General features: G+C 51.4%; 1 protein-coding gene across 18 annotated transcripts in view; it reads left to right on the plus strand.

Annotated features, from left to right (window-relative positions):
• MAPT (microtubule associated protein tau) overlaps nucleotides 1-21,932 on the plus strand; it is a 57,574-nt gene extending 35,642 nt beyond the window's left edge. For 9 of the 18 annotated variants that reach the window (XM_062595482.1, XM_062595476.1, XM_062595483.1 and 6 more), the window contains 10 exons: nucleotides 5,531-5,586; nucleotides 6,787-6,966; nucleotides 8,254-8,386; nucleotides 8,991-9,041; nucleotides 9,915-10,180; nucleotides 13,866-13,958; nucleotides 14,107-14,199; nucleotides 18,099-18,180; nucleotides 18,742-18,854; nucleotides 21,657-21,932. In XM_062595482.1, the coding sequence (XP_062451466.1) occupies nucleotides 5,531-5,586; nucleotides 6,787-6,966; nucleotides 8,254-8,386; nucleotides 8,991-9,041; nucleotides 9,915-10,180; nucleotides 13,866-13,958; nucleotides 14,107-14,199; nucleotides 18,099-18,180; nucleotides 18,742-18,854; nucleotides 21,657-21,872 (1,283 nt within the window). In that variant the 3' untranslated portion in view covers nucleotides 21,873-21,932. The other 9 variants (XM_062595486.1, XM_062595487.1, XM_062595494.1 and 6 more) reach the window with 9 other exon arrangements.
• The last annotated feature ends 5,611 nt before the right edge of the window (nucleotides 21,933-27,543 follow it).

Raw genomic sequence — 27,543 nt, forward strand, 5'->3', positions numbered from 1 at the left:
ATCTGTCTTGTTCAGTCTGGTTCTAGCTGCTGTTTCTCACCAGATTTTTTATAAGACTTTTCTCTACTGTGCTGAGATCTTTCAGCAGTCAGATATGGGAATACACAGCTACCTGGAGCTCTGATGTGACCAGTATCTGACCTTTCTAAATTCTTATGCAAATTGTTACTTCTCTGAAAATGGACTTTTAAAATGTGCTCCCTTTTAATGATGTTGTGGTTGTCTTTGATTCGGAGGAAAACACAATTACTAATGGTGTGTACACAGTCACGGACGTCTTGTTACTGGTATTGTCATTTTTCACCTTGTGGAATTTGAAAAAAATTATCTTTGATATGAAGATGGAGCATGTTCAGGTGCCTTGAATTTCAGTTGGAGAAGCATCTTTTGATCTGTAATTTTTGCTGTGCTGGAATTCTGCCAACTCTTGACCTTGCACTGCACATCCACCTCTGAGCAGCTCATGAGTCCTTGAGTATGGTAGTATGGCTAACAAATTGATGGTCCACATCTCTGCACCGGCAGTACTTATGGTCATGTTGTCTTTTCTTGCAGAAGAAATGAGCCAAGATGCTCTGCTGGCAAATGCATAAAGATCCTTCAAATCCCTGTGGTTGGTTATAAAAGGTGTTTTTTAATACCACATTTCAAATATTACCTGCCAATAGGTGCCTATTTCAGGTTTCTCTTAAACAACAAGTTTGGAGGTCTCTGTGTGGTAGTTTCACTTAACCTTATGTTCTCTTAAAATAGGGAGAACACTGATAAAAGACTGACTCAGTAATGATTTTTTGTCTTGTTTTAATCTCAATCATTTAACAAAACAACAGTTGAAATCTTAAGTACTAAAGTGCTCTAATCTAAGCCCGCTAGTTTACCAAGCTGGAGTTTAAAAAGACCCCGAAAGAATTTGAAACTAGAAAAATTCAGAGTACAAAATGTACATTCTTTCAGGAGCAGTTGGCTGTTAGGGCAATTTACCTATGCTCAGGATGAATTCTCCATTGCTCAGTGCATCTTTGCTTCAGCTGGATGAGTTTCAAAGAGAAAAGCTCCAGCTCAACCAGAATGTATGGCTTAATGCAGCAGTTATTGGATGAAATTGTAAAGATCTGTACCATGCATGAGATCAGTGTTAGAACATAATTGTCTCTTTTACCCTGTGGAAAAAAAAATGTGTGTGTCTGTGACCTTCAGTTTTGGGTTTTAAATGTCATACTTTCTACTCTACCTAAACTGTGGCGGCAGTGCTGGAATGCTAATTACCCTGAGTGGGTGCACAGTCCAAAATTGTTGTGGCTGTCTGTGTGGCTACAGCCACATACTCCTTTTCACAGAGGCTCTGTGCTCCACTGGAGCAGACAGGCTGTTGAAATACTTAGCAGTAAGAGGTGGAGACGTAGCAGTGCTCTTCCCCATACTTATTGGGAATAGAAATGGTCTGAAGAACAAAGTAGAGGTGGTTTGAACTCTGGAAGGATGTGGTTGATGACCAGTCTGCATCAACATCTTACGGAAGGGAAAAGAAGTCTGTAGGGATCTGTAACCCCAGGAAGGAGGGAGGGTATCAGGTCTGTTTTGTTCTGGCCCGTATGGTAAGAAGAGACGGACTGTCAGCAGAATGGACAGCTAACATATTCTGAACAAATACAAACAGCCAGCAGCTTTGTTCAGCACCTGCTTGATCTGTGATGGTTACTGACCAGCAAACTGGTGGTCTGGTGGTGGTGTCAGTTTACAAGCTGAATTTTTTCTTGGCTTCTGAAAACCTTAATAGCTAAACCAGCTCATAGAGCACAGATGTTGGCCGTTATGGCACATGGCTGGCATACTCCAACCACCTCTGAGACAGGGCCAGGGAGGAGTCTGCTCTCCCTACTCCATTTGGCCGTAACCTTTTGATTCCCAGGGAGGTCAGAGTTCCTTTAAAGCCAGAGGCAACTCCAGAAGTGATTTGTCTGTTGAATGTATGAGACTTGCTCTTACCTTCTAGATCAATTGTAAAAATTCTTAGTCTCTCTTTAACGTTGTATGAACAACTTCCTATTTGACATGCCTGTGCTAATTGTTTACCATGCTTCGTACCCTGCATCTTCAACTCCAGGGGAGCCAAGCTCTCCAAAGCCACAGCCTGAACTTCAGGAGCATATAGGAGATGCAATAAAAAGAGAAAGTCAGCCCTCAAAGCAGGCAGATGGGGTTCTGCAGGAGCCTCTTTTGTCACGTGAAATGAAGGCTACAGCAGCTGCTCCCACCAGAATCGAAGTCACTATCCCAATACCCCCGGATATATACCAAGACTCCAGATCATCTGAAGACAGCAGTGAGCTGTGGGACCATCGAGGCAGAGAAGGCATTGGTGTGGATCAAGTACTAGGAACAGAGCTAGGTCGTGATGTGTGCACCGAAGGGTTGGCAGGTGCAGATGTCACAGATGATTCCCATATTAAAGATGGGACATCTCCGTTATACACCAGAGCTCCATTAAAAGAAGATACCAGTGGATGGGAAAGAGGTGAGGACCGTGACACTGATGAAACTGCTCACCAGGATTTGATTTCCTTGGTGGGACAGCATGTTTCTCCAGGACCTGAAATAGACGTCTGTCTAGCAGCAGCCAAGGAAGCTCATGAAGAACATGCTTTTGCTGAAATCAGGTCCAGAGATGTCCTTGGAGATATATCAAGAGAAGCACTTCTTGTTGAAACTGAACCACATAAAGCAGAGCAGGACCAAGAGGAGAGGAGACGGCCATTGAGTGGGGAAGAAGAAACAGATGTCACCCTATTAGAACCCTCTGAAATCTCCCAAATAGAAGCTGAAGCTGGGGAGGGAGAAGACTCAAAACCCTTGCTAGAAGTAGCCAAACTCCCTGTTGGGTCAAAAGATGATATGGAGGGCAAAGATGCTCCTTTGGAAGAGGCTGTGCTGGATACAAGAGAACAACGGAGCCCCAAGAAGAAACCTGGTACTCAAATCACAGAGAAAGCTGGCAGTCGTGTTCCTCTCCTTAAAGGTGTGTGCACCATTTGCCTGCCCTGAGCTCATGTTGCTGGTGGCTTGCTCACAGCAAGGCTGCCACCTCTTGAGTCCTGCTGCTTCGGAAATGGCCTGGACCTTTGCTGTGAACTGATCTACAAGGCACCGCTGCTTCTCCCTCCCTTCCTTCCCCCTTTAGTTTAATCCTGGATATCCTGGCATGTTTGCCAGACCCTCACGCTTTGGTTTTGCGTCCCTTGCATGGTGCTGGCGTGTCCTTGATCATGCTTTGTTCTCTTGTTTTTGCTTTGATTTCTTTGGGTCCATAGGGTGGGCTCTTTAACTCACACCCTGCATCTTCCTAGTGGAGAAGAGGACTGGATGGATGTTGTTCTGGCATGTTGGAGTGGGCTTGCCTAGCGCACACTGTAGCTTGTTTTAGCAAGACACATGCTGTCTGGTTTGCATGTGTCCACTGTCCAGTCTGATAACCCAGCTCTTTGTATCAGCTTTCCTAAAGAGCAGGGAGGAGGAAAAAGGCAGGTATAACCATGGAAAACGCCCCATGTTCATCCTGTTTCTTGTACTTTTCCTCTGCTGACTGCTGTTGGAGGCAAGGTCTGCAGCTAGCTGGACCTTTGTCCATCGCAGGGCACCTTTGATGCTCTTACAGAACATTGTGCTCTGATCCCAGCTCAGGGTGGCGTGTGCCTGGATGGTTAACGAGGTGGCTGAATTTGGGATGTTTTGCTGGAGCTGCCTCTGTGGCCCTTTGACACATCTTGACAGCGTGTATGACACTCGGCTGGGCATCCTCCAACTGCTGGCACGTTGGGATGCCAGTTAGACCCTGGAGCTGCTGTATTCATGCAGATATGTCAGCCTTAGCTGTCCTGGGGTAAGGTTTGAGTTTGCCCCTCAAAGCATGAGGATTCCCACCAGCAGAGCAAGTCTTAGATCTTTTTCTTCTTCAAGAACTATTTTCCACTTTTACTGGAGGTTGGAGAGGTGTCACTGAGGGACCTGTTCAGTGGCGAAATGCTGATTTGCAGTGAATTGTGTTAATAAGCTGTGGTAGGGGACATTTGTCAAAACCTTGTGGTGTCTCTCTGTATTGGACCTCAGCTCCAACTGCTCAGGCTCTGGCCTGGGGGAAGCTCTGCCTTTCACCCCAGCGCTGCGTCTCAAAAGCTGGCTTGGCTGCTTCCATTAGCCTGGAAATCCTGCTCGCTGCCGTTCCCGTTAATGACAGCAAGAAGTGTGCCCTTCGCTGCCCAGGGCTCGTGAGGAAATTGTTGATGTAGCTTTTTCCATTGAAGCTAAAGCTCATAACATATTTCTCATTGTTCACTACTTGATCACTAGCGGGAAGCTTCGCACACGTGCTGCGGGACATCAGCATGGCTTGCTGTCGCTGGCATCAGAGCCTGAACCGATGGTGGGTTGGGGGTGCATTGTCCACAGTCACCGATTTCTGATTCAGTGGGAGGAATTTCTTCAATGAATTAATGTGCGTTTCCTACTAAGACAGAGATAATTTTGTGGCTGTTTAGCCCCATCCTTGCTCCACTCCACAATTTTACTGGATTTGGGATGGGAGATGGCTCTGCCACCTCCAAGAGCGGCCGCTGGGGCAGGTCAGGGTCATCAGTGCTGGATAAATTACATTGTTCGTGTCGCTGGAATGGGCTGACCTGCCAGGGCAGATTTCCAAAACACTGAGGTGAATATCAGCAGCTTTTCTTCCCGGATTAGGGAGGAATTAGCTAATGGGCAAAGGGGGCTTTGTTATGAGTGCCCTGTTGTACAAATGTTCTTTCCTCTCTGTTTCTAATCTCCTAATTAGCAATACTGCAGAGTCTGTTATGCTTGTAAACTAATGGGGCAAAACAGCAATACTGTGAGAGTCACTGTATGCTTGGTACGAACTGAGTAGGAAGACAGCTAAAGCTCTCAAAACCCTGTGGGGCCCGACCCGAATCAAAGGCATGCTGTCTGCTGGGGAGGCGGAAAGCAGTGCGTCAGGAGAGATGGGAAGTGACACGAAGAAAAGTGCTTTGCAAGCTATAGCACACTGAACAACTTCAAATGATACCGTAGGCAATTCGGTGTTGGTAGGATGGGGGCATCCTTCAGTTTAGTCTTTATATATGTGGTCATTAGGACCCAATGGGTGTTTGTTTTAAAGAGGGAGACTCATGTTTAGGCCTGAAGGGAGCTGTTCTTTGTGAAAATAAGTATATGCTACTAGAACTGGATACAAATCTAGGCAAAACGGTCCCACACGGACCTTGCTCTGCACATCTGATGATCTAGCAAGGACTAATGCACTGTTGCCGGTGCACAGGATAATCTGTTAACCCAGAAAGAAAATGCTTAAGAGGTGGGAGTATTTCTGCAAGAAATAAGTGACTTTGTAATGTTTATTATTCTTAAGAATGGTATTTAATTTAAACAAGAACAGGAAAGCCCACCTAGCATACACATTACTGTAGCACAGGTGTTAACAGCTGTCTGGAATTCATTGTAACTGCGTGTTTCCGTTCATCAGCTCGTATTGACAGCAAAGACAAGGAAGGGACTGAGGCTGAGGAGAAGAAACCGAAGGTAAGTTAACGAATGAAACCAGAGGTGGTATTAACCCACTAAGTACTCTCCAGGTTCCTGACTCCCTCTCCTGCTCTCCTGGACTATGCTTGTGCCTCTTTGGAAACTTTGCCATTATCCTCATTCTTCATTCTTTCTTTCAAGAGTGTTTTTATTTTTGTCTTCTTTCACCCCGGTTTGGATGGTGCAATCCACAGTGATTTTTGAGGGGAAGGAGGTGAATCAAGTCTAAAACAAACTTGTGGCTCGTGGGGTTGTGTGGGAGGTTAGAGTCCAAGACTGGAAAGCAGCAGGCTGGCTCTGCCGGGGCAAGCTGGTGTGAAAGCAAACTCAGAGCTACAATGGGCTGTATAGGGAACAAGCACCGTAATAGTGAAAAGAGCAAGATATGGCATTAAAAAATTAAATGAAATAGTCCTAGCAGATGCTGTGTTCGGAGTGAGGAGCAGAGTTTAATAGTGAGTAAATTCCAGAAGTTTGAAAGGTGCTTGTCACCCCACTTTTTTGGAAGAGGTATAGTTCAGCTGGCCGTTAGCCTGGCTGCTGCCTGGGGAAAGCAGTGGACAAACTGATAGACAGTTCAGTGGGCAAAGAATTGAAGGCGAGGAATATATTTTTTCCCAAACAATGTGGAATTGGGTCTTGCAAAACCCATCTCATTCTCTAAGGAAGTTTGGCAGGGTTGTTTCAGGCTAGGCATTTTATGTGATACCAAACAACTGTCTAGATAAAAACCCACAAGCCATTATTGATAAAGCACGTATGATGGTGTTGACAGACCTGGAGGTAGTTATCTGCATCTCTCTGAGATGTAAGTACTGAGAATGCTGTACCTGGTATGGGCATAAGAACCCTATAGCAATTTTGCTGGTGGTTTGGGGGTAAATACAGCAGTTTGGATGCTAAAATGTGTTACTGGTGTGGAGGGCAGTGGCAGGAGCAGGTGAAAAGGGGCTCAGGTGTTTCTGAACCCTGCGAGAGATACAGAGCCAAGCTATCCTGTACCTGCCGGTGCAGCCATGGGACCCTGACGATGCCCCGGCCTTTGCCTAACTCTGTGCTGCAGTGAGGGGGCGATTCGAGCTGTCACCTCTCCTGTATTGCACCTTCTAATCTTATTTGATGTCTATGATCCGCTTTTGTTTTCCTCCCATACTGATTTTTATTTTGTTCCAATTTTATTTTGTTTCCATGTTTAAGAAATCCTCACCTTCCAATGCCAACCCCCCAGGTGATAGACCCTCCATCCCCCCCCAACGACACACCTCCTCTAGCACAACCCCTTCGAAAACACCCTCCAGCCCTGCTTCCGCCTCTAAACGAGTCTCTTCTGTCACATCCCGACCTGCCAGTGGCGGAATGCAAGAAACCAAAGCCAAGGTAAGGAAATGGGATGTGAAAGAGAGAAAGCTGCCTTGAAGAATAGCTTAAGGCATTCCTAGCAGGTCTGACAATGTTTGGCCGGGCCAGGCTCTCCACGTCCTCATTAATCAAGAGGGCACAATTTGCTTCTCCTAACACCAGGTATCTCCAGTGGTCCTGGCTGGTCTCAGCTCCGGTTTTGGTGTTTGGAGCAGTTGGGTCACTGTCACCAGTGCATAGGAACTTAGTCTGCATTAACTTCGGTCATGTGCTGCAGGGTGTTATTTTGTCTCTCTGAAGCATTTCCAGATCCCTTTGTGCTCTTTGTGCTCTTTGTTCTGCAGCTTTATGCTGTGTTTTATGGGTGCATTGGCGTAGCTTTGACTGTAAATGGCAGATGTGTAGGAAGTGCGCTAAAGCCAGATCTGCCAGGTGCTACACAGGGAATAGGAAATACACACATCTGTAGCTTATTTTGTAATGTAAGAAGTGAATTGGAGAGTCTATTCATGGTGTTTAGTCATAAAAACACACTCGTAGTACAGGAGAGAGCAGAGACTGCAGGTCGCAAATATAGGATATGGTTGTACCGTGATAAGGATTGTGATGGCTCTGCTCTGGTTCCTTGATGCCTTGGGACCATCAGCTTTTAAGTAAGTTTTCACTTGCTTGTTTGTCATGAGTTTTCGAACACAGACCAGTACTAGAAAGAGGACATGTTATTTTACAGGTTTGTGGATGCTTTTCTGCAGGATCAGAATACAATAAATAGCATATTCCTACCTACAAGCTGTTCCAGATTTTTTACGTGTTACATTAGTGTACTACAGGTGGGGACAAAGAAGATATTTCTCAGTGTCTGGAGTTTGGTTCTGTCCTCTTGAGTGGAGCCTGTAGTATGGAAACAGTGGCTGGATCTATTTATCTTCTGTACAAAATTCTAGTAAAACACGGGAAACAAAATGCCAAAATTCAGGGAATGGGCAAAGGAGCTGAACTTGCTTTTTAACCAGATTTGAGTGTGCGACAAATAATGTAGTGGAAGCTGGGAGCTTGTGCGGCAAAACAACACAGCTGCTCTGCCAGCCCAGGAGTGACCGTGCTGAGGTTGTGGCAGGCGCTGTTGATGGAAGTGGGCTGTGGGTAGGCACATCACGGATGGCTGCGTTTGAGGAAACACGTGGGAGCTCTGTCGGACCATTGAGGGAGGAGGCAGGGGGTCTTGCTTGAATCTAATACATGAAGGGAGAGAGCTCATCTCTGGGCAGTTCCCTCCTGCATTGGCCTTTCTCCTTGCATCCCCAGGGCCCGGAGATGAGAGGTGGCACGAAGACAGCCACACCACGCTCTGCAGCAGGGCAGGCTCAGAGGAACTCGGCCAATGCCACACGCATCCCAGCAAAGACACCCACCACCCCCAAGACGCCTCCCAGCTCTGGTAGGTGATGATGAGAATGGTGTGCAGCAGCCCCGGTGTCTCTTGGTCTAGAGGCTCTGCTTTGGTGGTGCTGGGTGGTGAATAAGTTTGTCTAGCCCAGACGGGGCAGGGGCACAGCCGGGAGGGTACAGCAGGTTGAGTCTGCATGCTGACTTGGAGCTGCTCGGCCGTGTCATGGGACTGGGAGTGTGGAGCTGGGCACTGTTCCTCCCAGGTGAGCGTCACTGGATGCTGCTGTATCTGCTCCATTCATATAGTTGCCAGGGCATAGGAGAGGGCATTTGCTTTATCCCTTTGGGATTTTCTCCGGTTTGGAAGATATAGTCAACTCAATTTTTTAAATCCATCTGTTCCCTTTCTCCTGATGATATTTCAAAAAGACCAGGGGCAAGTGGATCAATTGTTCAGTTGCAGGAATGGGGATTAGCCCGTTATTCTCAAAGCATAAACCCCCAGAAAGCATCAGGCATTGTGAATTTCCATTAAAACAGTGCATTTCACTGAGTATATATATTTTTGGTACTTAACAGAGCTTCATAAAACCTTAAATTGATTAAATTTTCAGCTTTAGTTCATTTAAGCATCTTTCTCATTCATTAAACAGGCAGAAAGGAGCAGAAAAAAACACCTCCTGCAGCAGCAAAGTCTGAGAAAGGTAAATGTTTTAAGATTTTTTTTCCCAATTCTTCTTAGAACTGGGGACAATCCTAAGCTGCTCAGTACTCTGAGCTTTATTTGATTTCCTAAAATACCAGTTTTTGTAAAAATCTTCTGAAATTTATTACAGAAAAGTGGTTTTGTTCGTGTCTTTTGTCTGCATTTTGTCGTGCCTGCTAATTTTGCACGGGGGTGGGGAATCTTCCTGATGATCCAGACATCGAAGTTGATCTTCCTTCTGGAATACAAAGAAACTGCTTTTAACCAGTTTTCCTTTCAAAATGAAGTAGAAGAAAAGTGCAGTTTGCCAGCATGCTGTCCGCCTTGCATCGCATGGAGCAGCACAGCACTCCGAACCTTTTTCTTCCCCACACCCAGATTCCAGCGCTGCTCACAGGGCTGCCTGACCACAGGGAAAGCTGTTCTGTAAAGTGGGTAATGACTGACTTGGCTCACTAGTGGGCTTAGAAAGAAACCATATGGGGCAGCACTAGACTGGGCTCCAGTCTTGGCTCAGCCGTTGGCTTTCCATAGATGACACTGGGAAAGTCTCAGGCACAGGAGAGCAACCTGGGTCAGACAAAACACTGTCTAGCCCAGCACCGTGTTTCTGACAGCAAGGACCAGCAGATACTTGAGGAAGGTGTAAGATGTGGCTGGTATGGTGTGCACAGCTGGCAGATTGCACCAGCCAGGGCGGTATATACAATCATGGTGTTTTAGCCTCTCTGTTCCCCCTCACTGATTCCCCTGAAGACTCTGGGAGTAGCGGGTGGGTCCTGGAAGCAGATGGATCAACCCCATGAGGTCAGGCAGTGAGTGGGGGGAGCTGCTTATCCTGTGCTTACCCCCATGTGTCTGCAACCTTCAGGTGAGCAGCCAAAGTCTGGAGACAGAAGCGGTTACAGCAGTCCCGGCTCCCCAGGGACTCCAGGCAGCCGTTCTCGCACTCCTTCTCTGCCCACCCCACCGGCCAGGGAGCCCAAGAAGGTAGCGGTGGTTCGTACGCCACCAAAATCTCCTGCCTCTGCCAAGAGCCGCATCCAGCCATCAGCTGCCCCCATGCCTGACCTGAAAAACGTCAAGTCCAAAATTGGCTCAACTGAAAACCTGAAGCACCAGCCTGGAGGTGGCAAGGTTAGTGTGGACTCTGCTTTACAGGGTCCCGCAGGGACACTGGGTGCTTGGTGCTCTCCCTGCAGCAGCAGCAGCCCAGCTGGTGACAGAGATATGGTGGGCAACTCTGGTTCAGCTAATCTCTGGTCTGCTGCTGGTTTTGGAGATCTTGGGGCTGGTTGGGTTGGATGCTTGTCCTGAAATTGCTTGCCTGGCTTAGAAGGTGCAATACAGCTGTCCTGCAAAGAGGAGGCTGGTGTTGCACAGTACTTTTGTCGTGGCTTTCATGGGGTGTTAGATCAAAGTGTGCACTGCCTGGTGCGTGCTGCTGGGGAAGCGACATTCCCCTGTGGTATCCAGTTAGGGAGAGCACATAGTGACCTTCAGCCCTAAAGAGTCACAGGATCAGGGTTGTGTTTCTGAACCCTGCTGTGTGGTATGGAGCAGTCACTTCAGTGCTGCTTCCATTTCTTCACTAGAGAGCAGACAGGATGGTCTCCTCCCCACGGGGGTCCCAGGCTCGGCACTCGGGATAGCTGAATCACACCTAGGAGACCTGCAGGCCTCTGGCAGCTCCCCCAAGGGTAAGGAGCTTTGGGCTTGCTGGGTTTCCCTGAAAATACAGCCTGCACAGAGATCAAAGCCCCTTCAGTTCAAGAGGATTCCGGTTTGGCTGCTCTGCTCCTGGTGCCAGCCTGGCCTCTGAGGGTGATCCCAGCTGTGCTGCCACCACGTGCATGGCTGGAGTTGAACTCAGCTTCAGGTCTGATGAGGGAAACAGTGCAGACACTGAGCAGCTTTCCAAAGCACTGAGATTTGAGCTCCAGCTCTGGCAGCCAGATTTTGGATTGCTTCTACATTCAGGAACTTCCCCTGTATTGCAACATGATAGAAAGTGTGGTGTGTCCAAAAGTGGTGGCACTGTTTTCCTTTCAATCACCACCACTGCTTTTTGTTCCTGAGGAAGCTGTTTTGGGAGCAGGAAAGTGAATTCTGTGCTTCAGGTGCTTGGGAGTGAGAGTTTTGTGTTAAAGAGAGAGTATCTGAAGTCTGAAGTCTTGCAGTCCCAAGGGAGAAGGGATTTGCAAAGCCACGGGTGACAAGAGACTTAGAGCTGGGTAAGAGAGTGGTTTGAATGAATACATCTGCACACCCCCAAGAGCAGCATCCTGTGGTTACACAGCTCCAGTTGTGGTGTTGCCTGGTCAGCATTGTCTGGACATCTCTGCCTTGCTCTATTGCACTATGTAGACCTGTCCTTTTATAAAATCCTCCTTGCTGCATGGATGGAGACGTGTCCCTAATGAGGTACCTGTTTGCTCTGACTGGTGTAGGCCAGATGGCTCTTACAGAGATGTTAAGTGACAGGATTGCACATCTGGTGGCCAGTGCCAGTCAGGAGTGTGCTTGTGCTTGCCTGTCCTGGGAAGGCTTTGCTGGCTTGCAGACCTTGCTCTGGGGCTGCTAATGCTGCAGAGGTGTGATAAACCTCTTCTGAAAGCAGTGCCATATTATGTGACTAGATTACTTGGTGGCTCTGAACTTGAGACTTTGGCATGGGGGGAGGCTTTGAGATGGCTTCTGTTCATCATCTTAAATACCAGTGTGCTTTTCCATTTCTTTGTGTGTATTTTTTGCTGAGGCTGGTGATATACAGGACAATGCACATTTTGCCTTGTACTACAAGCCAGGGGATGGCTTTAAAGTCTGGGCAGGGCTGCTCTGTCCCTTGGCTTGCAGAGCAGAGTAGTGTGTGTCCTTCCAGCCATCTGTACCGTGGGGCCTTGGCCCTCCTGCCTGCTTAGCCCAAGGCCTAAGTTATTCCTGACTGTCCATCAAAACACTGCTGTTCAAGGATTTTAGAAGAAACTCTTCCATTTACTGTAAATTGATTAAACTTGTTTGCTCATTCTTTTTAATCCAGCTTTTATGAGCTTTTTTCTCCATCAGCTTCTCCCTCAGTCAACGTGCTGTTTATTGTTGTCACTGAAAGAGTAAGAACAGCTGAATTTTGGACAGGGGAGAATGACTGGATGCTCTACTGGGGATTTTGTAGAGCACGAGGCTGCTCTTAGCAGAATGAGTGCAGCTGGAGTGGAAGGGGCTGATCACAGAGGTTTGATTTCAGGGTCACTGGAGGATTGGGGCTGGAGCTTGCTCTGTCCACCCAGGTTTCAGGCTCCAGCCTCAGGAAGAGAAGGTACATAGGACACATGAGCCAGGAGTTAGCCAGGCCACATCTCTTCCAATTTCTCTGTATTGTCTGACAGTTTTAGCTATTGCTGAATCACTAATTCTGCTCCTGAAAAGTCTGTGCTAGCTGAGCTGTGTCCTGATTTGCAGGATTGGTTGATCTGAGATTGAAAAATTGCATTGGAAGCGTAAGCCAGCCTTTGTGCTCCTGGTGCTGAAGAACCAGGGTATAGTGAGGAGCCCTCTCCGCGGCAGCAGCGGGCCAGCGAGCGCTGACACAGGGCGAGGCTCCCTGCCCAGCTGCCTTCGTGGACGTTGCCATCCAGGGACTGTGTGCGCAGTGTGGTGTGATGCTGCTTTCTTGCAGGATGCTGTGTCTCTTTCCCTCTCATGAGGGTTATGCTTCAGACAAGCTTTCTCTTAAGGGAACACAAGTCGCGTGTGCATGCTGGTTTTTACCTCCATTTGCCTCTGGTTTATTCTTGCATAGGTTTTAAAGCCAGTTCAGCCCATGTAGGGGAAGGAGCAGTGATTATATTCATCTATAGCAACTCTCATCTGGGATAGCTGCTCCTATGCATGGGGTCACTGCAGTGTGGCTGGTCTTTTAAAACCCAAAACTGCAAAGCAAATCCTAAATGGAAATAATTTCATTAGTACAAAACTCTGTGTGTGGGGAGAAGGCGGGTAGGCCCCAGGGCTGGAGAGTGAGGTTAGCATGGTACCTGTGGGCATGTTTCCTGCACAGTACCAAGCTCTTTCCAGCCTCTCTCCCACCCAAGGCAGAGCTGGGAATATGCTGTAGAGCAGCTGCATTGGGGAGTTGATCTGTGCTGCCCCTTTCATCTCATCTGTATGGGACTTTAGAAAACTGCAGGCATGGGACTGCAGCCCTGGTAGCATTTGCTTTTTCACTTTATAACTGTAGAGGGAGTTTGAGCCCTGCACTATGCAGCGCCCAGGCATCATCCCTCAGCTGGACATGCAAGTCCTGCTCTCTCGTCCGCTGCCCTGCAAACATCTGTTAGCTGTTTCTCAGCTTGCTCAAGCTGCTGAAAAGTGAAGCTGCAGTATTTCCATCCTAGAGAGGGGGCAGGCATGGGGCTGAGGGAGCATTTTTCTCTCAGCGACGTCCTTCCTCCCAGTCCACTAGCAAAACTCTGCAGAACCTGCGTCTCAGAGCACTGGTGCCTTGTAGCCCACTTGTTGCCCAGCACACTCCCCTTTTTGTGCAGCAAAAGAAAATGTGGGTGGCTGGCTTTTCAGCTAGTGTTGCTGGTTTGGAAACCAGGGCTGCCTTCCTGGAACCAGCCATACACATCCAACCTCCAGCTGTAACCTTCCCATCTTTGTCTTCAGTTTCCACCCCATGAATAGACCAATCCACGCAGCAAGTGAGAGATTATCCTTTGCCATTGGCATTGGAAGGCAGGTTCCTGGTTTTAGTTATATAACACATGGTCAAGCTGCAGATGGTCATGTTGTTTCTCACACTCTTTTCTGGCTACCAAAGGTGCAGATTATTAATAAGAAGCTGGACTTTAGCAGCGTTCAATCCAAGTGTGGCTCAAAGGATAATATCAAACACATCCCGGGAGGAGGCAGTGTGAGTACCTTCACACTTTCAAATGCACTATAATAGTTCTTATTATAAGTGGCATGTTGTATACACTAAACCACCAATGCTATCTGCAGCGACCCTGCCGTCAGATAGCTATTGGTGAAGTGCAATGACTCTTTTCTGGCTACCAAAGGTGCAGATTGTTAATAAGAAGTTGGACTTTAGCAGCGTTCAATCCAGGTGTGGCTCAAAGGATAATATCAAACACATCCCGGGAGGAGGCAGTGTGAGTACCTTCACACTTTCAATGCACTATAATAGTTCTTATTATGAGTGGCATGTTGTATACACTAAACCACCAATGCTATCTGCAGCGACCCTGCCGTCAGATAGCTATTGGTGATGTGCTGTCATTTAACCCTGTTAACCCAGAAGACATGGTTAGACAAACCCTAACAAGTCCTGTACATGTCTTACATGGACAGAACTAACTGACACCTTCCCCCCGCCCCGTAGAAACCATGTCTGTAACAAAACATTCTGTTAACCCAAAGGTTTTATGCTTCTTGGAAGGCTCCATGCCTCATTGTCTGCGGGATGGAGTGCCTCTAGCAGACAGTGACGTTGTTGCTGATGCTGTAGATGAATAGATTTATAAGCAAATGCAGGCCTTGTTGCTTTATGTACTGCTGAACTGCACATGACACTGCACAACCTATGAAAGCCCAGGTTCCTGCCTATTCCATCAGGCAAGTATGATCAATGTAAATAACAAGTTTCTCCTTGCTAATGAATGTGTCCGGTGTGTGTTAGGCAGTGCCCATGGAGGCTGAGCCTAAAGTAATACTGAGTTAATTGATTTGAACACAGGCATTTGCAGCCATTCCCAGATGAATAGCCAGACTAAGCTCTCAGTTACTGTGCCAGAAATCTGGAGAAATGCTACAAAGATTGGTGGACTTACACCAGTCTCTTTGGTGGCAGCTTAATCCAGGAAAGATGATGGACTAAGGCAAGAGAGTCACCGAGACCCCAAACAGCGTGAGCAAGTGACAGGGCCTGTGACTGTCCAGTCTGTGGCCATCCGAGGAAGCCATCTGGTGCCCCTCAGATGATCCCAATGGATTTTTCTCTGTGCTGTTTTTGATCTCTGTGGATGCGCTCTCTGAGAAGCTGAGTGTTGCAGAGGGCCTGACACATAAGCATTGGGGCATAACTGGGTTTGCAGCGTCCATCTTACATTTGATACCATTTTGCATTCACTTGTGGGCCTAAGGAGCTGCTTTGCAGAGGCCTTGGCCTCTGTGAAGCAAGTTCCGTACTGGTTTTGCTATTTCTTACCCCAGAGTCCTGCACTACTTCTGGCTGGACTGCCTGGTGCGTGGTGGGTCCCACCACTTGTTATGCCAGGGGTGAGCATTCCTCGCATCTCCTCTGTGTCGTAGCTGGTAATTAGCTGCAGCACAGGACAAGGAGCTCATCCTTTCCTCCCTTGGGAGCTCACACTATGGGCAAGCATTCGCAGCTGCAGTGGGTTAAAAATCATATGGGCTTTTTGGCTGGAGGTTGTCATCCCTCCCCAGGCTCTCCTAGCAAAGCGAATTGCGTGATCGCTGCCTGGCTGCTTTGGCACCGAGAGCAGCACGTAGCTTGGGGTGCAGGCGCTTGGAGCAAAGCTGTATGTATGTCAGTGTGGCTGGAGCACGGCCCCCTGGGCTGTCCTGGTGGCAGAGCTGTGCTCTGGGGCTTCTCCGGTAGAAGAGCAGAAACAAACCAGCAGGGTTTGATGGCAATTGCATCTTAATCCTCAGCAACCATTTCAGCAGCGAGTGCCTGCCCAGTCATTGCAGCCTCCGAGGAAATGAACTGTTGCTACAGTAACCTGTTTTTTTTTTTTTTTTTTTTTATGCCAGTGGATGTTTTGTCAAGGGGATGTATTAGACAAAAGTTGACCTAAACACTGCTGATGCTAAGAGACAGGATCCCCAGGTCTCTGGCATTAATTTCCCAAGCAAGCAGCTCTGTGCCCCTTTTCCTTCCTTGCTAAAAAAAAGTGGACCCTTCTCCACTCCTCCGCAGGATGGCAAGAGTTAATCGAGTCCTGGCTGTTAAGGAAAAAAAAAAAATCTGGAAGGAGAGCAGAGATTGTAATTGCTGATTGCTTGCTCTGGAAATGGGAGGCCCTTCAGGTCCCAAATCATTGTGGTGCCCAAATCACTCGTAGCCCATCCAGGATCATGGTTGGGGTTAGGGTTTGCTGGATGCTGCAGGGCACCAGCCAGCTCTGTCCTCCTGGGGGTTGTTTCCTGCCTTCCAACCAAGTTCACCTCTCCTCCTGCCCAGTACATTAAATGTGTGGATCACCCCCCCCATCTTTGTGTCTATCTCTGTGATATGCTGCCAGATTCTAGGACTGCTTTTGTCCCCTCTCTCTGTCTTCACTCTGTCGAGCGTGCCCTTTGGTGTGCATGGGTATCAGAGCCAAGGCAGGCCTGTGCACATGCTGCTCTGCTGCCATGCTGGTGGGACAGTGACACTGAGCCTGTGTCACTGCAGGAGATAGGCCCAGGAGATGACAGGGTCAGACCTACAGGAACCAAAGGTTTTTTCGCATGTGGTCTGGTGCCAGCCCAAGTGCCAGGGATGTGGTGTGCCGTTATGTTCCCTCTAACCCCCTTTTCCTTGCTGTGTACCACTGGTGGAGGCAGGGAGGTTTCTCGCTGGCATGCACATCCGCTGTTCAGCCTCTGGCTATGAGGCTGATGTGTCCCTGTGACTGCTGGGACCAGTGGGCCAGGAACCAACATGGAAAGCAAAGGACTCACCTTCATCTCGGGGTTCTGAATCACGACAGGACACTCAGACGCGCTGGAGAGCAGCAGCTACGGCAAATCTTTTAGCTAGCTTTTGGCTGCCCTGGTCTGGAGGCTGCCTGGCTGCTTGAAGGAGTTGCCTCCTTTGCGGAGGGTCCCTTAGTGCCAGCACATCCTTTCCAGGCCTCAAGAGAGCAGCACACCAGCCTTGGCACTTGGTAAAAATGCAGGGAGCAGCATATGCTCCTCATGAAACCCCCATCTGTTACTGAGAGCCAGGCACTTCCCAGAGAGCAGGAATTAACTTAGAGGCATCGACGGTCTGATCTCTCCTGCACAGGCCCGCTGACCTACAGCACTAGCTGACTCACACGCTCAGGTGTGAGTCCAAAACTGGGGTCCAAGGTAACTTTTGGGGATATGTGGATGTTTTTCTCCTCCCTTGTTTCCTGCTCCTGATGTTGCTGGTCTGAATGTGCTGTGGTTTGCAGTCCGTGGCACGCCTGACGGTCCCCGACCTCTCCAGTTGTTGGTATTTTCCAGTGTGGTGTTTAACTGCTAACGTAACCACTAAACAGCTCCACGTTAACTGTTCCTTGTGTGTGTGTCTCGTGTAACCCGGTTCTCGGTGCGCGAGAGGCCGCCGGCTGCCCGGCCCCTCGCCCAGACGCGTTGCAGCACCGTGGCGGGTCTTTGAATTTGGAGGTTTAAGTGGAATTGCTGGAGCCCTTATTCAGAGACGTGCTGTGTAAAACAATAAAAACAGAGTGTAATACCATAAAATACTGTTGTGGTTCAGTATATTATAATTGCCATTTTAATTTATATTATGTGAACTTCTGATAAATATTTAAACTTTGCTTTTGCCTTTTTTTTTAACCCTTATTTCCATTACAGCATTTTTCAGAAATGCATATTTTGGTCACTCTTTTAAAAGTTCTGTGCACATTGATCATTTCTGTTCTTTCAGTTTTTGTGGACATAAGCTTTATGTTTTACACCAGAAAAGGTATTTATTTTTTACATTTTCTCTCTGGTATATCTCCTCCTTTTGGATGATGTGTATGCAAATCTTAATTAATTACCACTCCACTTTCTCTCTCACTTAAGCACTTTAAAATTGCCTCTACTCCCCCCCTCCGTGGAGAGGTGATCTTATGCATGTTGACGTGTTAGAGAGGCTACTGCACACGGGCATTAATGATCTCCCATTTCTGATGACAAGTTTCTTCTGTATTATTAATCTTACTGGGGTGTAAGCTGTCCTTTCCCTCGAATCCAGATCAGGTGCCGGTGTGTGTTGTGCCTCCCCCTCTCCAGGTCGCCTGCGGTGGTAACAAGCTCATTGCCTTCTCCTTTCTTGTACGGACAGGTGCAAATCGTTTACAAGCCAGTCGACCTGAGCCACGTGACGTCCAAATGTGGTTCCCTGGGCAACATCCATCACAAACCAGGTACCATTCTGCTCTGCAGCGTCCGGCGGATCCGGGTCCTAGTCTGTGGGTACTCGCTGCCCGTGTCTTGGAGCGTGGCTGGAGGCAGGGTTGGAGTTGTGCAGGGAATGAAGGGAGACACTTGGGACAGTGACCAGAGCAGCAGAGCGAGCCCTGGGGAGCTGGATGCTGTTCCCAGCTCTGTCACTGCGTGACTGTCTCCTTTCCGGTTTTCTTGACCACTTGGGTTAGGGGAAAGATCCAGTCTTGTCCACAGCATTCGCATCTGGGCCAACATGTCGCTGTAAATGGGAAGTATTTAGGAGTACGTATGGGGAACTGCTGGTGTTTGGGATGATACTGCACTATATCCTTTGGAAAGTCTCTTTACTGTGGTTCCCAGTTGCCCCCAGATTACCAAGGGGTCCTTCTTGCTTCTGTTTTCCTGGTCCTGACCCTCTGCTCAGCTTCAGCAGTGCCTCAGTTGAGCAGCCTTGGAGCGCTGGACCAGACTCAAGCGCTTCCACTTCAGCCTGCCCATGCTGGGGCAAGAGCTAACCCCATGGTACTCTTCTCTTCCAGGCGGTGGCCAAGTGGAGGTGAAATCTGAGAAACTGGACTTCAAAGATAAGGTGCAATCAAAAATTGGGTCGTTAGATAACATCAGCCACGTCCCTGGAGGAGGAAATAAAAAGGTAAAGGGGCGCTTGGGCCAGAGCAGGTGTGCTGGTGCTCTGCGAGTGTTCATCTGCCCTGCGAGTGGGCATGCAAGCAAAGAGTGATCAATAGCTGGACACAGAGATCCAAGTCCTGCACACCAAGCTCATCTTTAGCACATGTGTCCTCTCCTCTCTGCTTATCAGGCAGCTCTTCCTCTTCAGGCCTTAAAACAATTTGCTGCTCGTGTGCTAGTGAGAGGTGGTCTGTGTGCAGTTGCCCTTCAGAGGACAGTGTGTCCTGTCCTGGGCATCTTGGTGCCCACTGAGCACCCTGCCCAGGGATGAGCTGCTCAGCCTCTGCCCAAAGAGCTGTTCATCTTCCTGCCAGTCACTTGCAGCAGGCAGTCAGGGCAACATTTGCCAACCAAGAGGACATTTGTTGGAGCGCAGCTGTGGCAGAGCTGCAAGGCTTGCAGTCTCTGTCCTCTTCCTGCCCCATGGCCATCTGAATGAGTGTGAATGCGAGTGATATCCTCTCCTTTGCTTTCCTGCTCTTTTTGCTGAATTTTGTGCAGAAACAGGTTTGTGTCCCCAACCTTTCATTACAAGGTTGCATCCATTTTGCTTTGTACGTGGTCAATTATCCCCAGCAGTGTGGTACAAAGCTGGTAGCTCAGGGCATAGTGTAGGCATTGATTCCCCATTGAAAGTGGAGCATTAAAGGCTTAGCTTTATGTAGAAGAGGTGACTGCAGTGGGCTGTCATTTCAGAAGAAAGGTGATCTCCTCTTCCAGTCTCAGTTTCCCAGCTGAGACTGAGGGCTCTGTGCGGGGAGTGCATGTTTGGGGAATTTTAATTAAAAGACAAAAGCCAATTGGATAAGGTGAAATACTGAACTTGGGGTGAGCCATTTCTGCGGAGGCTTTGATACTGTCTTCACAGTAAGTCTCAGTCAGGTAAAACACCTCTACAAACTCATTTTAAGGACAGCAGAGCACCTTGCAGGCAGGAGAGACCTGGTAAGCAGTTTTGAGACTCTAGCCTGGTGATGTCCGTGGTTGGATTATGCCAGGGAAAAGTAGTTTTTATCTTGCTGGCTTTTCAAACACCTTTTTCTCAATGGGAGGGGAAAGTTCCATTTTGACTCCTGTATTTCAGCACTTTGTTCTTGGCTGCGTTTTCTCTGTGCACCTCCCAGCTCTTCGCCTTCCAGCAAGAGTACTGGCCTCTGACCGAGGGATCGCTTGACTTCCTTACCCTTCTCTCGCTGCTGCTACGCATCAGACTGCCCTGTGCTTCCACTGAGCCCATTTCCATCATTTTTATGATGATGATGATGATTTCATATCCGGCGCATTCACTGGGCCATAGTTTGAAGAACTTGCCATTTGGAGGGGGAATTGATTTACAAGGCTGTGAGCTGATAGCAACATCACTCACCTCAACCTTCCACTGTGGCTGTTGCTTGTATCCTGCCTGAGTCCACACCTGAAGGATGTTACCAGTCTAGCTTGAGTTCAGGTGCTGCCACAATTGCTTCCCTAGTCCGGCTTGTTCCTGTTTGCACGCTAGTGCCAAGGACCTTCCTCGGACATCTCTGCCCCAAGATGGGATGCTCTGTCTGCACAGTTGTGCCCCACCAGCCATCTGTGTTGCGCAGCTGCTGCAGGCTGCCCCTTCCCAGCCTTTCCCATGTTCCCGGGTGCCTCTCGCTCCATGAGGCAGAAGGATTCAAATTTGGACACACAGTGACTCTGGTTCTCAGCTCTGCCGCCCCTGAGCACTGGGCACAGCTCTCCCGGGTGAATACCTGGTAGCTGGCGCTGGCTCGTGCCCAACTGGGGTGCTCTAAGTACCTGTGCTGGCAGCACCTGCTCCCCTTTGCTGCACAGGCGAAGCCTTGCTCCCTGTCTCCAAAGGCAGTCTTTTCCCTGTGAATCAGTGAATAGCCCTGTTTTTCAGATCTTTTTCTCCCTTGATTTTCTATTATTTCTTTCTTTATTTTTTCTCCTCTTCTGGTTGATGTTTATTGGATCTGGTTTTTTTTGTTGCTGATGCGTTTTTTGCACCCCACCACGCTGGGTGGGTTTCTTCACCTGTAGAGAGAGAAAGGCAAGGAAGACAAGACCTGTCCCCAGGCTGCTCGGACCCCGAGCCCAGACCCTGCTGGGCTCCAGTCCCCGGTACTGGAGCCGCCCAGCCCCGCGGAGAGCCAGCTCCCAGCCTTACGCTTGGCTGGGAAGGGCACCAGTAAGTAGCAAACCTGATGATACACTTCTCCCTTCCCTGGGCTTCTCCAGGAGAGAGGGATTTGGCTAACGGGAGCAGTGTGATGTTCCCAGCTGGGCCATTGGCGTAAGTGGCAGCTTGACTGAGCCGTGTGTAAACCTCTGCCTGGGGAGAGGAAGCAGCTCCGGGTTGTGCCATCAGCCCCGCGCCTGGCGCCGACCGCCCTGCCAGCCCTGGGCGCTGGGGAGGGGTCTGACAGCATCCGCAGAGGCCCTGGTCCTGCCCTCCCCTCCAGCTGTCCCCTCCGCGGGCTGCTGGAAGGGACGTGCCTGAGGACTGGGGGTGTCGGGAGGATCAGGCCAGCCTGGATCAGCCACAGCCTCCGACCCCAAGGGCTGCTCCGAGGCCGTCGGCACCGCAGCGCTGCCTGCGGCAGCCCCTGGGGAGGAGGGCTGTGCCCTGCGCCTCGGCCGCGTCTCGTGCGCCTCTTCACCGCTTTCCTCCGAGCTGCACGGCTGCAGCGGCCGAGCGGCCGGTTCGCAGGTAAAAACGCCCTCTCCGGACGGCCTCCCCCATCCCCCTGCTTACTGGCCTTGGCTCTCGTTGCAGATTGAGACTCATAAGCTGACCTTCCGCGAGAACGCCAAAGCCAAGACTGACCACGGCGCCGAAATCGTCTACAAGTCCCCCACCATCTCCGGAGATGCCTCCCCGCGCCGCCTTAGCAACGTCTCCTCCACCGGCAGCATCAACATGGTGGACTCCCCCCAGCTTGCCACGCTAGCCGACGAGGTGTCCGCTTCGCTGGCCAAGCAGGGCTTGTGATCGGGGCGTTGCGAGTGGAGATGAGAGAAGACAAGGAAAGAAACAAAAGAAACATAATAATCTGGCCTTCTTCCTCTGTTCCTTTTACAGCTGCTTCCCCGTCCCCTAACTGGTTAATGATTTAACCTGCTTTTACTGTTCATTCAGCTCTAGCTCCAGGACTTCAAAATCAGTGACACTATGAGGTACAAAACCTCCTCTCCCCCTGCTCCTCGGAGCGCACAGCCCGCGCCTGGCCCCTGCTCCTGCCCTCGTCCCCTCGCTGGCCCGGCCTTGCCCAGAGCCCGGCTGCTTGCACGGCCGCGCGTGGGGCTGCTCCCCACCCCAGGGAAGACCCCCCCCCTCCCCCCCCCAATCGCAGCTCAGTGCAGCGGGAGGGCGTCATGGGGCAGGGGACGTGAGAGCCCCGGAGCCACAGGGCTGGGACCTCCCCGTGCTCGGTGCTCGGTAGCGTAGCGATGCCTGGGCGGGAGGGCGCCGGCGGGTGCCGCAGCCAGGGACTGCGGGGAGGTGCCCTCCCCTTAGGCGTTAACTTTGCCTCCTGGTCTGGAAGGAATGTTTTGTTTTTTACCTCTGGAAGCCGAGATGTGTATGAAGGTAACTGCCAGGTAGCCCCTGCCTGCCCCGCTCTCAGCTCCGGCAGCTGGAGTGCTGGCGGCGCCGGGATGCCCGGCGGGAAAGGGCCCGTGCGGCCCGTCCCTCCCCGGGGCTGTGCTGGAACCGCTGAGTGGATGAGTAGAGGCTTTTCCCCCCCTCCCTTTGGCAGCCCCTCGTGTTGTAGAGTAGCTTTGTCTGTATATGCTTGGACCGTGCCAGGGTGATGAGTGTTTCCATAAATGAGCATGTGTTTAAAAAATGCTGTAAGTAGTTTTGAGCTGCCCCACGCGCTTGCGGGGCCGGCGCTGCCGCGACCCGGGCGGGCGGCGGAGCTCTGCGAGGCTCCCGCTCACGCCCAGGCCTGGCACTGCCGGAGCAGCCCGGCACCGCGTGCCTGCCGGGCCGCGTGGATGGGAGCAGCGCAGGGTGGGCGCGCGGGCTGGGGGGGGAGGGGGGAGGGGGGCCTGCGTGGGGGCTTCCCGGCCCCACTCTGCTCCCCAGCACTTGTGCGGTGCTGGAGCCCAGTACGGTGCGTGGGGGGGGGGGGGGGGGGGAGGGGATCGTGCAGCCAGCTACAAGGGGCACTCGCAGCGCCAGCGCCGAGAGATGCTGCTGGGATTTGAGTGCAGCTTGTAACACTTCGGGTTGTGGGTTTTATTTTTCTTTCTGGTTTCATTTTCCACCCCCCTCCCGCCCTGCAAGGACAGCTCGGAGGTCTGCGGCCGCGGCCGCTCCTGGCCCTGCGGTTCTCACGCATTTGGCAGCGGAAGGAGACAGGCGGGCGGCAGCGAGGGGAGGGCGCGAGGCAGGCTGTAGCTTTTGGACGGTGACAGCTCCCCCGGGAGCTGCTGCACAGGAGAGGCCCCAGCCGGCGGGCAGGGCTCTGGCAGGGCGGGTGGCCGCGCTGCGGCACTGACCTCGCCTGGTTTGCGGCTGCAGCACGTTTCCCCCCCGTTGTGGGGTCCTTGGTCAGCGCTACCAAACTGGGGAGCCCAGCTGGGTCCTTCCTTTCATTTGCTGCTTTTGTTCACGTGGCAGCTTGGGGCGCGCGCGGGCGCCTGGGTCTGCGCTGCGCCCACCAGCACCCGGGTGCCGCCTTCCTTCCGCAGCCAACGCGGCTGGGACGTGCCGGGTGCAGCCGGCGGCACACGGCCTCCCGCCGGCTCAGCCGCAGGGCACCGGCCTGGACACGGCAGGGTTTTTTGTCTGCAGGGGTCTGGGCTCCAGCCAGCCCGAGCAGGAGGCAGCGCGTGGTTGGGTGCGGGATGGAGGCGGGGAGGCTTGGGGGGGCTCCAGCCCTTTGCAGCCCCAGGAAAGGCTGGGCCGGCACCAACGCGAGTCGAGCGAAAGCCCATGGTCAGCGTTATCACTAGCGCCATTTGAATTGACTCGATGATTGTAAGAATCTGTATTTTAAGCCTGTGACTATCTTTGTATTGGTGTAGGATGTAGGAGCCGCTGCGGTATTTTTGTCCTATATAAAATGAGCAAGTGGGAGAACCACAAAAACCCAAGTTACCCCTTTTAACCCTTTTTTTTTGGCTGCTGCTCCGGGCAGGCTGGGACAGCTCGTAGCCAGCTGGTCCGTGTCCTGGACCTGCCCCGTCCCGTGCCAGCCCGGCCCCTCTGCGCGGTTCCTGGGGACAGCAGCGCCCCGGGCCACGAGGCTCCGATGACCGGCCTCACGGTGCTGCCAGCGTCCCCCGCCGAGCACAAACCCCCTGCCCGTCCCCACCTGCCGCCCTGTGCGGGGTGGCGAAGGGCCGGGACACCCGGGACGCGTCTCCCCCGCGGCGGCTCCTGCCGCCGCCTTCCAGCAGCCCCGGCCTGCCTCTGCCCACGCCGCCTCCCAGCCCTGAGCCCCGCTCAGACCCAGGCCCGAGGTCGAGCACTAGCAGCCGGATCGACTCGCCCCCGGCTTCGCCTTTACTCCACACACATCTTGGGCTGGAAAGGGTTAAAACTGGCACCGATTCCAAATTGTGCTTCAAAATACGCACGTTACCGTGAATGGCCGGTGCCGGTGTCGGGCCCGCACTGGCATTCGTGCACCGCGTTCCCTGTCCGGGCGCCGGGGAGGGGAGGGAAGGTTTGATCTCAGTGTATCATTCTAGCTTAGCTTCCTGTCTGTGAATGTCCATAGTGTATTGTGCGTTTTAACAACTGGTTTACACTGTTGCCGTAAAAGTGAATTTGGAAATAAAGTCATTACTACAATAAAAGCCGCCTCTTCTGCATGAGGAAAGGAAATGTTGGGGGGAGGGCAGGGGATGGGAGTTTGAAACACGCTCACGTGCGTTTTCTCTTAAAGCGGGTGCTCCGGTTTGGGGTTTGACACTATCTTAGAAGTGCAGCTGAAGGCAGGAGCCTAAATGCATTTTGCCCTGGCCCAGTGCAGCAAGGTACTTGCAAAAGCATCACCTGGGGGCTGCAGCAGCCTCCACGAGGCCCTCGCCTCTCCCTCGGAGGGGCTCAGAGCCGCGGGTGAACCCACCGTTAAGCTCAGGGGAAAAACCAGTCGCTCCTTTACCTCCGCTTCGCTTTTCCTTCGCTTGCTGCATGTCAAAACGTGCAACACCAGTCTCGCAACACCCGGACGCAGGCGGAGCGCGGCCGCGGCAGCCCCCCGTGCCGCTGCCGTCGCTGCAGCGCTCCTGCCCCCACGCGGGCCGGGAGAGGCCCGTCAGGGCGAAGGCCCTGGAGCCAGGAAGCCCAAGTTTTATTTCTGGCTTTTGTTGACTCATTGTACGAGCAGGGACAGGACGTTTCCTCAGCTGCGCAGTGAGCCTAAGCACAGCTCTACCCCACAGGCACAGACTAACACTGGGGTTTTTCAGAGAGCTTCAAATCTAGAGCGACTCCCTTATTCCCCTTCAATAATTCCAGCCCTCGTCCAACCCGTTACATTTTTAGCTTTTGCAGCTCAAGATCCTGCAGTTACCGAGGGCTTCAGAAGCCACAAAGCGGCACTGAAGGGCGCTCTGACTGCTGGGCCCTTCCCAAGGACAGAGCCGCTTTGTGCGGCTCCCAGCGCCCGGGGCAGCCTCCTGCCCCCCGCCAGCCGCTCGCGCCACGGCAGGCCGCTGCCGCTGCCTCTCCCCGTCCGACTTTTCCTCTGCTGTTAATTACTTGCAAATAAAGCAGCAATGTGCAGGTTGCTGCCGCCTACTTCTTTGATCATCTGGGTAATATTGAGCCAACAGCTTCCTGTTTTCCAGCCACATGGATAACAGGGAACAAAGTGTAGCCTCTTATCTTGGAAATTAAGAACATCCAAGGAAATCGCCTCCCACCACCCGCCTCTTACAAACAACAGGCAAGTTCCATAGCAAAACCCACCGCGAGCGCCGCAGCGGAGACCGACTTTTGCACAAATCCTTGCGCCCGCGACAGGGATCTGTGGGCAGCTCCAAACTTTTCCCAAATGGGAAAAAAAGGCCCCCTCGGCTGCCCTCAGCCCCACCGACGCAGGGGCCCACCGCGGCCGCCACGAGCTCTCCAAGGGGGAGGCGCCCCGGCGCCGCAGGCCTGCCCGATCCGCGCGCAAGACGCAAGGCAGTGATGCCACGGCCCAAGAGCTCGACCAGAACTGCTGGAAACTGATGTCCTGGCAGGGGAGAGGCCGAGGTGCAGGGACCGCCGCGAGCCACGCGGAGGGGCCGCTTCCCCTGCGCTGAGCCAGCAGCTCGCAAACACGCTTTGCGTACAATAGTCTGTTTTAATTTTTTTTTAATCTTTTCTTTTTTTTTTCTTTTTTTTTTTTATAAGCACATTTGTGCTTTGCCAACAGAATCAAGACATTAACAAAGATCAGCTTCTCGGAAGAAAAGCATTTCTATATAACAAGGACATTACACAGCTCAAAGCAGGAAAAGAAAATATTTACAAAATACAAGGTGTTTTTTTTGTGGTTTTTATAATGCTAAAAGGGTTATTCAGAATTTTCAACCTTATAAATAGAAAAGCACTTATGCAGAGGGATATGGTAGCATTTTTTTTTTAAAGAAACGATGACAAATCCTTTAAACTAGAACAGAACCAAAAACACTAGATAATGTTGAAAATTGTGAAAACCCCAACCATTAAGCAGTTTAGCTACTATTTCTTTACGATTACAAAATGGAAAAAAAAATATGTCCTTTGTATTTTTTTTCCGTTTTTGGTGATGTGATTATACATAAGACAGGCACAATGCTAGCAACAGGACAGGGACCAAGAGCCACACCGTCAGGATGGGAGAGCGTTACAGATGGGAACGGTGTGCGGGATCCGGGAGCCACTGCGGGTGCGCGGGGCGGGGAGGGCGGGAGGGGAGGGGAGGGAGGAACAACAGCAAAGTTGGTTTCAAAAGAAAATACCTGTCAGGAGGTGACATGTCAGACCAAAGACTCGGAAATGAAACAGAACCGACACCTGTTCGCGGACCGTGTGTGGGAGTGGAGCTGAGCAGTGGTGACAGGTCCCGATTCTCCCCCAGCGCGGCAGCACCGGCCACCGCGCAGCACCGACACTTGCTGTTCTTCCCCCCCTCCCCCCTTTTTTTTCTTTTTTTCCCTCTTTTGAGACCAAACCAGCCTAAAGGAACCTCAGCAGTGCCTCGGCCTTGCAACCCAGACTCGCTACGTCCCGGGCAGCGGGACGTTTCCTCCCAAGCGCCCCTCGCGGGGCCGCTCGCGATGGCTCCTCGGCGGCAGCAGCCCCGAGCTGCCCCGGCCTGAGCTCCCGAACGCCACGGGGCGACGCGACGGCAAAGCTCGAGCGCCGGCGCCAGACCCGCGGTGCCCAGCGGAGGGCTGCTGCCGGCCTCAGCACCAAGCCGCATCCCCCAAACGAGTCCTTAAGCGCGTCCTCGAAAGCTTCGCTCCTGCCCGAAGCGTCCGACCGCACTGGGCTGGCGACTCTCCCTCCCCACCTTTGACCCAGGCTGAAAACGCGAGGTGGGAACAAGGCTGCTTCCGAAATCCCACTCCTCCCACGCGGAGCCGTGCGTGAAGGGTCCTGCCTTTTCCCTGCGGGGCAGCTCAGCCAAAGCCGGGAGAGGAGGAAGAAGAGGAAGAGGAGGAGGAGGAGGAGG

The sequence above is a fragment of the Rhea pennata genome, chromosome 26 (genome assembly GCF_028389875.1).
Source record: "Rhea pennata isolate bPtePen1 chromosome 26, bPtePen1.pri, whole genome shotgun sequence".
NCBI lineage: Eukaryota > Metazoa > Chordata > Aves > Rheiformes > Rheidae > Rhea > Rhea pennata.